This window comes from Syngnathoides biaculeatus, chromosome 6 (genome assembly GCF_019802595.1).
Source record: "Syngnathoides biaculeatus isolate LvHL_M chromosome 6, ASM1980259v1, whole genome shotgun sequence".
In the NCBI taxonomy this organism is placed as follows: domain Eukaryota; kingdom Metazoa; phylum Chordata; class Actinopteri; order Syngnathiformes; family Syngnathidae; genus Syngnathoides; species Syngnathoides biaculeatus.
In genome coordinates this window covers 4,404,032-4,416,081 of record NC_084645.1, presented here as the reverse complement: position 1 = coordinate 4,416,081, position 12,050 = coordinate 4,404,032, and the positions used below count along the sequence as shown (strand labels likewise).

Below are 12,050 nucleotides of genomic sequence, written 5' to 3'. Positions count from 1 at the left end.
ATCCTGCCTCAGTCCTGCCCTTACCCAAGAATTACGATGGGGGACTGCCCAGCTACCTATCTAGATTGGCCATCACCTCGGGATTCCAAACGAACTCCAACAAGGAACTACAGAAAATAATTTCATCATTTATTTCTTGATATTTGGTGGAAACAATCTTGTCTTTGTATTAAGAAGTATTTGTACTTGCTCTACCCACATTCCATTGGTAGAGTTTGAGTCCGTACCATAAAGTACAGTTCAATGAGGGGTTCGGTGCCACAATATCTGATAACAAAGGAAAGAGTTCCCGGGCTTAAATTCAGTGAAGGGGTGAAGGGCTGAAGATCTGATGGTGAGAGATTTGTGTCTCCAAGACCCAACAATTAGCTTGAGGCCCCAAGAATTTTGAAGACATTCGAATATTGTGGGAGAAGCGCTTCTAGAAAATGGGGAGTGGGAAGAGCAAAGCCAGTAATACGAGCAAAAATAAAGATTTATCTGTATTCACACAAAGAAATAAAAAATACTGCAAATGAAAAAAAATGTAAACCAAAAACATGCAGTGTAAATAAATTTAAAAAAAACATCAAGTAAATGAAAAAGCATATCCTGCAAATGAAAAAAAAAACAATGAACAAAAACAGATAAAAAGATATTTTTAAAAATATTTTACTCCATGGATTTCACTTAACCGGGTATTTTTTGGATCATAACCCCCGCATTAAATGAGAGAATGCTGTAGTACTGTGAAAAGGTATTTGCCCCCTCCTGATTTCACATAAAGTACAAAGGTTTTGAATCATCAAACCAATTTTAATATCACTCAGAAACAACAACAAAAAAATACAAAATGCAGTTTTCAAATGAAAATTTAAATTGCGTAAAACGAGGGAACACTATTTAAATCTACAAACCCAATTCCAATTAAATTGGGACATTGACTTAAAGTAAAACCAAATCATATTCAAACTATATTTAATTGTATACACTACAAAGACAAGATATTTTATGTTCGTTTAATGTTCAAACTGATGAATGTTATTGTTTTTCGTAAATAATCATTAATGTGGAATTTTATGGCTACAACAGGTGGCAAAAAAGACTGAGAAAGTTGAGAAATACTTATCAAACATCTGGGGGAACATCTCACAGGTAAACGGGCTAATTGGGAAGAGGTGGTTGGTGCGATTGTTTATAAAAGGAGGTTCCCTGAATTGCTTATTGTTTTTGGAAATTTTTTGTTTTCTCCGGGCCGAAGACCAAAGGACGCAAAGTTCAAAAGTCAGCATCTGGGATTTTATGGGGTTGTGATAGTCCCAATCGCATGGGTAATTTACAAATCTGTGAAGGCAGCATTAATGCTGAAAGTTACATATGGGTTTGGAAAAACATATGTTGCCATTCAAGCAACATCTTTTTTTATGGACGCCCCTGTTTATTTCACCAAGACAATGACAAGCCACATTCTGCATGTGGTACAACAGCATGGTTTCGTAGTAACAGAGTGCGCGTGGTAGCATGACCTGTCTGCAGTCCAGACATGTCTCCCAGAGGTCAGAGGTTTACATTATGACATATTTTTTTCCAAAATTAATTATGTTTTTATCAAAAACCAATATTTTCTACAAGGAACATAAGCAGCTCCTTACAGTCTCCATACGGCCTTTCATCGCCTTGGTAGACGTTAATCTTAGTCTTATCAGTCCAGAAAATGTTGAAAAATTTTTGCGGTTCATCTCTGTATGTCTTTGCAAAATACAATCTGGCCTTTTGATGCGTTTTGCTAAGTGGTTAGCATCTTGAGGTATGACCTGTACAGTTCTTCTCTTCTAGTCTTCTTCAAACAGTTGATTGCGATACCTTCACCCCTGGCCTTTGGAGGTTAGTAGTGATGTCACTGATGTCTTTCGGTGTTTCTTTTCAGCGCTCAAAATGTCTCTGTCATCCACTGCTGTTGATGTCCTTGGCCGACCTGTTAGATGTCTGTTGCTTAGTAGGCCAGTAGTGTTTTTTCTCTTCAGGACATTCCACATTGTTGTATTAGCTAGGCCCGATGTTTGTGCAATAGCTCTGATTGATTTTCCCTTTTTTATCAACTTCAAAAGTGTTTTCTTGACTCAGCATAGACAGTTCTCTGGTCTTCGTGTTTGCTAATCAGCAAATGTGGTTTTCACAGGTGAAACTGAAGCTTAAACAATCAATTTAAAAGGCAATACCTGAGCAACTAGAGGCACTCATCAGTTACATGTTTCAATACTTAGGCTCACTTGAAAAGTGGATGGCTTCACACAAAAGGTACTTTGTCCCGAATTAATACACTGAGATGTAAATAACATGAAATAAAAGCTGCAATTCTGAACTTTTGGCTCTGATTCATCTTTTGATATGAAACCTGTCTTCAGTATACACCAAAAACAAAGGAACTGACCTTGCCGTTCCAATACTTTTGGAGGGGACTGAACATAGTTACCACACATGCCACAATGTAACTGTTGTTTGCTGCTCCAGCCTGGCTGTTGCGCCCAGCGTGGACAATTATGATGTTTTTCTTTCCATCCCACCTCTACTGGTGTAAGCCTAGATAGGAACAGAAGGCCACCAGCTCGCTGTTGTGCCTATGTGGCAAGGATGTTGGTGAGGTTGTCATTCCCGTGGAAGTCAATGCATGAACATTTTAAATCGTAATTTATTAAGTCCATTTTCATAAGACTTGCTGTTCTGTCAAAGATCATGCATATGGTATCAGTATAAATGTTTTAAAATACAGTGCAAGAACCAATGCATATTTGTGGATGTGATCGTCTCTGCATGTCCTGCTGGATACCTATTGACTGTCTCCTCGGCCTGGCTCAGCAAGTCCAACTCTACCTTGTTTATTTTATTTTGGGTGGCTTTTACTCACATTTCCCCAACTTTTTGACACTTCTTGTTGTCTGTTCAGTAGGGTTTACTGGATGAAGTATATGGCCTTTGCTGATGAGGGAGACGTTGGCATGGACTCTTCCACATTGTGGACGTTTCTCATTATTAACAACAGGTAGAATTGTTACCACCTGTGCCATGGAGTAGCTATTTATTGACAGTGCTGTCAGCCGAGCGCTGGCACTCAGGGTGCTCAACTACTATGTTTTGTCCATCCCACCTCTATTGGTTTTACTCTCGTTTGTTTGTTTGGTGGAGTTAAATAGTTGTTTGTTGCCTTTATAGTAACAGCAACAATGCACCCCTATGGGGGCACAAACCAGTGCAATCTGTAGGCTGGTCCCAAATATGAGCGTTCATCTAAAGAATCCCATACCGGATCGGTCGTGGCCCGGGTTAACAACGCCCGCCCCCGGCACTGCTAACCTGCAGGGCGTCGGTGGAAATTCAGCTACTGTGGGTCGAAGACAAAGAAGAGGAGGAAACCGGATCCAGCGTCAGAAGAAAAAGAGGAATGCACAGAGCCTACAACTGAGTGTAGGGACTTTGAATGTTGGGACTATGACAGGAAAAGCTCAGGAGTTGGTTGACATGATGATTAGGAGAAAGGTTGATATTCTGTGCATCCAAGAGAGCAGGTGGAAAGGTAGTAAGGCTAGAAGTTTGGGAGCAGGGTTTAAATTATTCTACCACGGAGTAGATGGGAAGAGAAATGGAGTAGGGGTTATTTTAAAGGAAGAGCTGGCTACGAATGTCTTGGAGGTGAAAAGAGTATCAGATCGAGTGATGAGACTAAAATTTGAAATTGAGGGTGTTATGTATAATGTGGTTAGCGGCTATGCACCACAGGTAGGATGTGACCTAGAGTTGAAAGATAAATTCTGGAAGGAACTAGATGAAGTAGTTCTGAGCATCCCAGACAGCGAGAGAGTTGTGATTGGTGCAGATTGTAATGGACATATTGGTAAAGGAAACAGGGGCGATGAAGAAGTGATGGGTAAGTACGGCATCCAGGAAAGGAACTTTGAAGGGCAGATGGTGGTGGACTTTGCAAAAAGGATGGAGATGGCTGTAGTGAACACTTATTTCCAGAAGAGGGAGGAACATATAGTGACCTACAAGAGCGGAGGTAGAACCACGCAGGTAGATTATATTTTGTGCAGACGATGTAATCTGAAGGAGGTTACTGACTGTAAAGTAGTGGTAGGGGAGAGTGTAGCTCGACAACATAGGATGGTATTATGTAGGATGATTCTGGTGGTGGGTAGGAAGATTAAGAAGACAAAGGTAGAGCAGAGAACCATGTGGTGGAAGCTGAGAAAGGAAGAATGTTGTGCGGCCTTCCGGAAAGAGGTGAGACAGGCTCTCGATGGACAACCAAAGCTCCCGGAAGACTGGACGACGACAGCCAAGGTGATCAGAGAGACAGGGAGGAGAGTACTTGGTGTGTCATCTGGTAGGAAAGGGGAGAAGGAGACTTGGTGGTGGAACCCCATAATACAGGGAGTCATACAAGGAAAGAGATTAGCGAAGAAGAAGTGGGATACAGAGAGGACTGAGGAGAGGCGAAAGGAGTACATCGAGATGCGACGTAGGGCAAAGGTAGAGGTGGCAAAGGCTAAACAAGAGGCATATGAAGACATGTACACCAGGTTGGACACGAAAGAAGGAGAAAAGGATCTCTACAGGTTGGCCAGACAGAGGGATAGAGATGGGAAGGATGTGCAGAAGGTTAGGGTGATTAAGGATAGAGATGGAAATGTGTTGACTGGTGCCGGTAGTGTGCTAAATAGATGGAAAGAATACTTTGAGAACTTGATGAATGAAGAAAATGAGAGAGAAGGAAGAGTTGAAGAGGCAAGAGTGAAGGACCAGGAAGTGGAAATGATTACTAAGGGGGAAGTCAGAAAGGCACTACAAAGGATGAAAAATGGAAACGCAGTTGGTCCTGATGACATACCGGTAGAGGTATGGAAGCATTTGGAGAGATGGCTGTGGAGTTTTTGACCAACTTATTCAACAGAATACTAGCGGGCGAAAAGATGCCTGAAGAATGGAGGAAAAGTGTTCTAGTTCCCATTTTTAAGAACAAAGGGGATGTTCAGAGCTGTGGGAACTATAGAGGAATAAAGTTGATGAGCCACACAATGAAGTTATGGGAAAGAGTAGTGGAGGCTAGACTCAGGACAGAAGTAAGTATGTGCGAGCAACAGTATGGTTTCATGCCTAGAAAGAGTACCACAGATGCATTATTTGCCTTGAGGATGCTCGTGGAAAAGTACAGAGAAGGTCAGAAGGAGCTACATTGTGTCTTTGTGGATCTAGAGAAAGCCTATGACAGAGTACCAAGAGAGGAACTGTGGTACTGCATGCGTAAGTCTGGTGTGGCAGAGAAGTATGTTAAAATAGTACAGGACATGTATGATGGCAGCAGAACAATGGTGAGGTGTGCCTTAGGCGTGACAGAGGAATTTAAGGTGGAGGTGGGACTGCATCAGGGATCAGCTCTGAGCCCCTTCCTGTTTGCAGTGGTAATGCATAGGCTGACAGATGAGGTTAGACTGGAATCCCCTTGGACCATGATGTTTGCAGATGATATTGTGATATGCAGTGAAAGCAGGGAGCATGCAGAGGAACAATTAGAAAGATGGAGACATGCGCTGGAAAGGAGAGGAATGAAGATTAGCCGAAGTAAAACAGAATATATGTGAGTGAATGAGAAAAGTAGAGGGGGAAGAGTGAGGCTACAGGGAGAAGAGATAGCGAGGGTGGACGACTTCAAATACTTGGGGTCAACAATACAGAGCAATGGAGAGTGTGGTCAGGAAGTGAAGAAACGGGTCCAAGCAGGTTGGAACAGCTGGCGAAAGGTGTCTGGTGTGTTATGTGACAGAAGAGTGTCTGCTAGGATGAAGGGCAAAGTTTACAAAACAGTGGTGAGGCCGGCCATGATGTACGGATTAGAGACGGTGGCACTGAAGAAACAACAGGAAGCTGAACTGGAGGTGGCAGAAATGAAGATGTTGAGGTTCTCGCTCGGAGTGACCAGGTTGGATAGGATTAGAAATGAGCTCATTAGAGGGACAGCCAAAGCTGGATGTTTTGGAGACAAGATTCGAGAGAGCAGACTTCGATGGTTTGGACATGTTCAGAGGCGAGAGAGTGACTATATTGGTAGAAGGATGCTGAGGATGGAGCTCCCAGGCAAAAGAGCGAGAGGAAGACCAAAGAGAAGGTTTATGGATGTGGTGAGGGAAGACATGAGGGCAGTTGGGGTTAGAGAGGAAGATGCAGGAGATAGGCTAAGATGGCAAAAGATGACACGCTGCGGCGACCCCTAACGGGACAAGCCGAAAGGAAAAGAAGAAGAAGATAGTAACAGCAACATTTGTATGCCCTTTCCTAGCCTAGAGCGTTGTGACTTCTCAAAGGAGGTTGCTGGTGTGTGTGCTCAGTGGCTATTGACTGACTGTTGGCCTCTGCCCAAGATACCTCGGTTCTGGCCCCTTTGGCGAGAGATTTCTTGAAGATTTGTGCATTGATAGTGGGTGCAGGCCTCCCTCTGGGTCGCTGCTTCCTTTTCAGCAGAGAGAACTGAAATGCCGTAGTTAGCCTGAGTTGTTGGATGCCTCTTGAACGGCGATCAGGGAGATGCCAAAGCTGACAGATGTTAAGGCAGTAGGTTAAGGTGGATTGATGGGCAAGGTAAACTATTTCATAGTCCAGGTTTAATGACAACCTGTCAGAAGGATAAATTATAAATAATAGTAAAATATCAAGACAAATTACACACAAGTAATATCTGGTAATGGCACACAAAGGACAAACTAGCCAATACACTAGCATTAAAGTATTACAACCAAGATGAAGAGTTGTCAACAATGTGATGTACTGTATCAGAAACAGAAGACAACAACGTGATGTGTCAGAAACAGAACTGGGATCTGTTGTCTGTCTCCATGTGCCCTCTGATTAGCTAGCAACCAGTTCAGGGTGTACCCTCCCTCTTGCGAGATGACAGCTGGGATTGGCTCCAGCCTGTAACCCTTGTGAGGATAAGCGCCTCAGAAAAATTTAAAAAATAAAGATGTTTATCTCAAAATGTGACATCTACAGCAGAAAGAGACATTACATTGCTGTGACATAACTACACAGGCTGGGCAAAAGTAGATACAGACTTGTTTTCCTTTCACAACAAAGACTAATAGGAAATACTTCTCTAATTTTGGGGACATTCGATGGAGCACAGTTATTAGGACGCTAAAGGCACACTTTGAAATGTAGGGCATACCAGATGTAGTCATGTTAGATCATGGACCATAGTACTCCTGCAAAGAGTTTCAGCCATTCAGTAACAGACGGGAGTCCATGACAGGTTATGCCAAGAACAATGGAAAAATGGAATCTGCAGTGAAAACTGCGTAGTGACTATTATTGAAAGCTGCTGCTGTGGGACAAGATGCATACTTAAACCTGATTTGGACCACCACAACACACAAAGCCAAGACTTAGATACAAGCACAGCACCGAGACATGTCTTTTGAAAACAACATCTATCCATCTATTTTCTTTGTTGCTTAAGCTCACAATGGTCACGTGAGTGCTGGAGCCAATCCTAGCTATCATTGGGCAGGAGACAGGCTACACTGAACTGGTTGCCAGCCAATTGCAAGGCATATAGAAACATACAACCAATCACACTTACAATCACATCCGTGGGCAATTTTGAGTCTCCAATTAATGCATGTTTTTGGGATGTGGGAAGAAACCGGAGTGCCCAGAGAAAACCCATGCAAGCACTGAGAGAACTTGCAAACTCCAAACAGGTGGGGCCGGGATTTGAACCCCAGTCCTCAGAACTGTGAAGCCAACAGTCTACAGCTACGCCACCGTGCTGCCTTGAAAAACAACAATAACTGTTAAATTGTAAAAAAAACAAACAAAAAAAAAAAACAACCAAACTTGGCTGTTTGTGTGTGTGCATATAAAATAATTGCCGGGTTATCATACATCAAAAGTTTATCAATATTATTTGATGAAATACTGTAGTATGTATGGGATCTGGTTTGTTTTAAGAGTTTAAGAGGATGAAGAAGTAAGAGGTAATATCTTACTGTATGCACTGTAATCAGAAAATAATGATAAATGTGAACAGAAGGTCTACAGCCACTTTTCACCTGAACAGATGCCTTTGACAGGAAAGGTGGCCTGAGCGAGGAAGTTAGGATCTGAAAACATGTCTTCCTCATTGACCACAAAGCGCAGGAAGGTGAGCTCGGGCTCATACACTTTAAAGCACACAGGCGGTGTTGTAGATTTCCACACTGGATTCAGACCGTTATCCCCTAAAACCATCAAAAACAGAAATTTAAATTGTTTCACTGTTTGTCCTAACATGAAGACATCCAAATTGTCTTTGCCTACGATAGACAGTGGTTTTTGACTTCGCTTCTGTGTGACCACATAGTTCAATCTCCACAAAAGGACTGGAAATTGAGCGGCCAAGCTTCGGAAGGTGTCTGGCAGCAATCACCTGAGAAACATAAAGTATACCAAAATGTTTAGTAAAACAAAGCTCTGAACTTAAAATTAATTTGAATTAAAAAGTTGCAATCATACATTTCCTCAACAACACTTTGGATCAAGCAAAGGTCGAGAATACCATCTCAAACCAAAATATGGTACCGTATTACGTTATGTGATAATGTATGGCATATATTTGGCACCTGTCAACTGTGATTATATAAAACACAAATTCAAATTAAGTTGGATATTGTGTTACACAAATAAAAACAATACAATGATTTGCAAATCATGTTCAACCATTATTTAATTGAAGACACAACTAAGCCGAGATATTTATTGGTCAAACTGATAAACATGTTTTGCAAATAATCATTAACTTTGAATTTGATGGCTGCAGTACATTCCAAAAAAGCTGGGACAAAGTCATGTATGCCAGTGTGTTGCATCTTCTTTATTTTAACAGCAGTCAAATGTTTGAGAACTGAAAACACTAACTGTAAAAGCATTGTAGATGGAAATATTTCCCATTCTTGCCTGATGTACAGCTTCAGCTGTTCAACAGTCCGGGATCTCCGTTGTCGTATTTTACGTTACATAATACGCGACATTTTCAATGGGAGACAAATCTGGACTCCAGACAGGCCAGTCTACTGCCTGTACTCTTACTACGAAACCACGCTGTTGTAACACATGCAGAATGTGGTTTGTCATTGCCTTCCTTAAATTAGTCAATGAAAAAGACAATGCTTGGATGGCAGCACATCTTTCTCCAAAACCTGAATGCATCTTTCAGTAGTCATGGATTATTCATAGACGCGTAAGTTACCCATGTCATTGGCACTAACCCAGCCCCAAACGATCACAATTGTTGGCTTTTGAATGAATGAATGAAAGAATGAATACGAAACTGTACAAGGAAATTAGAGACCCTCTCTCGTCAGTGCATTCATAAAAACAAGGTAAAATTAAATAAAAATAAGAGGAAAAACATGGCAGAATGGTGATGCAGCTGTTGAGTATTGGCCTCACAGTTTTGAGAACCCGTGTTTAATCCCAGCCCAACCAGGAGTTTGCGTGTTCTCCCTGAGCCTAGGTGAGTTTTCTCAGGGAACTCAGTTTTCCTCATACATCCCCCACCCCAAAAAAATGCATTCATTGGAGACTCTAAATTGCCCCTAGGTGTGATTGTGAGTGCGACTGTTGTCTGTCTCCATGTGCCCTGCGATAGGCTGGGCACCAGTTCAGAGTGTACCCTGCCTCCTGCCCGATGACAGCTGGGATTGGCTCCAGCAATTCCACGACCTCGTGAGGTTAATCGGCTCAGAAATTTTTTTTTAATAAGAAAAAATGTCGAAAATTGAATGCATACAAAGTATTGCTTATAGTATTTAAATCAGCGTGCCTTTGAATTAATAGGGCAGCTAGAGTAAAGATAAGGGTTCAGGGTGGTGACAGCTCTTAAAAAAAAAAAAAGAAAACTCTTTCTGTTGGTCCTTGATTTTTTTCGCATTCGTACCACCTTCCAGTCCCCCCATGATTCTGTTGTTTTTCATGCCATTTGTTGCCAGATATTTGTGTGTACGTATATGCATATGTGTTCATGAGCGTTAGCTACAGCGTAACTGCCTGGTCCCATGTTATAGCGTTGTTGAGCCACATCAAGTGGCTACAGGTGTACAAGTACAATGTACAAGTGAACATTTTCATATTTTGCCATGTCCGATTTTTTACATTGTTTCATGTTTTTTGGACCAAGCCTACATGACTTTTGATCTCATTATGCACGAGAGAACCTGAAATAATGAGAACTGACGAGAAAATGGTGGCACTATGGAGACGGATTACGCTATTCACGACTAAAATGCACTTCTACTTACGAAAAATTCATCTTATGAAACGACTTCCAGAACGTATTAATTTAATTTAATTTAATTTAATTAAAGTAGAGTTCCAACTGCATTTTAGATTCCCCTGTAAATCAACAACAGAAATGGACTAAAGACACTCTAACCACGATACAAAATCCTAACACGAAAACACGTCATAGGTTGCCTTCCCGGAATTGTACATGGAGTTAAGACAGCAGATTGGAGTCAGTAAAGTCAACAGAGAGAGCGACTGACCCTACAAACAAAACGATCACTTATCATTTTGTTTCTCATAAATTGGAATTCATGACAAATGTTCTGCAAACTAGAGCCCCTGACACAGAAGTACTGAATTACCACATGAAAAGGGCCCGTGCACAGTCCAGTTTTTATTCTGACATTGGATGATACATACCTGCAATATTTGATTACTTTTGTACTCCATATAAACTAATATGTAAAATGCAAGTTTTTTTTTCAGATGTTTCAGTGCTCAAACATTTTTTTCATCTCCCGTGTAATTTTAAAATGATCAAAATGTACTTTTAACTATTTGTGTATTTATCTTCTTGCTGAATTGATATTGGAACATCTAAATCAATTGCAACCCGAATTAATTATCTAATTGAACTGCAACCTAAAGAATCAAAATCAATTTAATTTTGAGGATCTTAACAATGCCAAGTCTTAGAGTGTGAGGTAAATTTCCTCCCCCAAAAACACGTGTCCAGTAATAAAAATAATAACAAAATGACAGCAAAGTCTCAGAATCCCCGCTTCAACTATTCCCCCCACAACTTATACCTGGATAAGTGGCTTGATAGATAGACAGAATGCGTTTTCATGAGTATATTATTTTGTTAAATGGATTGACTCATGTGTGATTAAACATACCCTAATAATGACTTTGTACTTGACGTCTTTCTTCTCCTGGTGAGGGTCATATCTATCAGAGCGGAGGAGCTCTGGCTGTAGAATGTAACCAGTACATCCATTCATGCTGAAAAGGGTATGGTTCAGCTGGGTGTATTTATCTGCAGGGATATGTTATAATCATGAATTAGTTATTCAATAATACATATTTTTTATTCATTATTTTGAAAAGACATTAGATATTAAGTGCACATAGGCAAAATTGTTGATACCCTTCTGTTAAAGAAAGAAAAGTCCAGAGCAATGATAAAATTTGAAGCTCATGTTTTCTATTTGGTTGTTGTAACATTTACTTGCAATAAATCATATTGCCTGCCACATTTGTAAGGAGGATGAATTTCATCGTTGTTGAGCGTGTTATGATCATGTGTACAGAATTCTTAACCCAAAAGTAGAGCCTAAAAATTTTTTAGAAAATAATCATTTAACCAAGGGGGCATGACAACCGTTATGCACATCTAGACCTATAAAGTCTTCATTAGTGCTGTAGATGTGGACCCAAAAACGAAGAGTTGATGTTCTATTCATTGATTACACAGAGAACACATGACCACAGTCCAGGAGCAGTGAGACAGGCAGTGAGTGGGGTGAAACTCTGAATGAGGCGTGGAAGCTGATGTATCACATGAGGAAACAAGGAACTTACATAGACAACACAGAACAAGGCTGGGAGTGAACACTGCAGTAAGCAGTCGGGAGGTAGACTCTTGGGAGCAGAAATCATCTGGCAGCTCCACGTAGCTTTGTCAGAATCTTAAACTAATATGCCCTCCTAAACAGCTGTTTCCCAAAATCTGTCCACTTTAATTAGAATTTGCA

General features: G+C 41.0%; 2 protein-coding genes across 15 annotated transcripts in view; one reads left to right on the top strand and one right to left on the bottom strand.

The window, feature by feature from the left end:
- LOC133502021 (anoctamin-1-like) overlaps positions 1-3,738 on the top strand; it is a 199,870-nt gene extending 196,132 nt beyond the window's left edge. For both annotated transcript variants that reach the window (XM_061822299.1, XM_061822297.1), the window contains one exon: positions 1-3,738. This exon is cut by the window's left edge and continues 3,298 nt beyond it. The gene's annotated coding sequence lies outside the window, so the exon portion shown is untranslated.
- The window catches only part of plcg2 (phospholipase C, gamma 2), a 177,289-nt gene that overhangs the window by 12,455 nt on the left and 152,784 nt on the right, over positions 1-12,050 (bottom strand). For all 13 annotated transcript variants that reach the window (XM_061822287.1, XM_061822284.1, XM_061822278.1 and 10 more), the window contains 3 exons: positions 11,193-11,332; positions 8,329-8,437; positions 8,082-8,249 (listed from right to left, as the gene is read on the bottom strand). In XM_061822287.1, the coding sequence (XP_061678271.1) occupies positions 8,082-8,249; positions 8,329-8,437; positions 11,193-11,332 (417 nt within the window). The remainder of the gene's footprint in view (positions 1-8,081; positions 8,250-8,328; positions 8,438-11,192; positions 11,333-12,050) is intronic.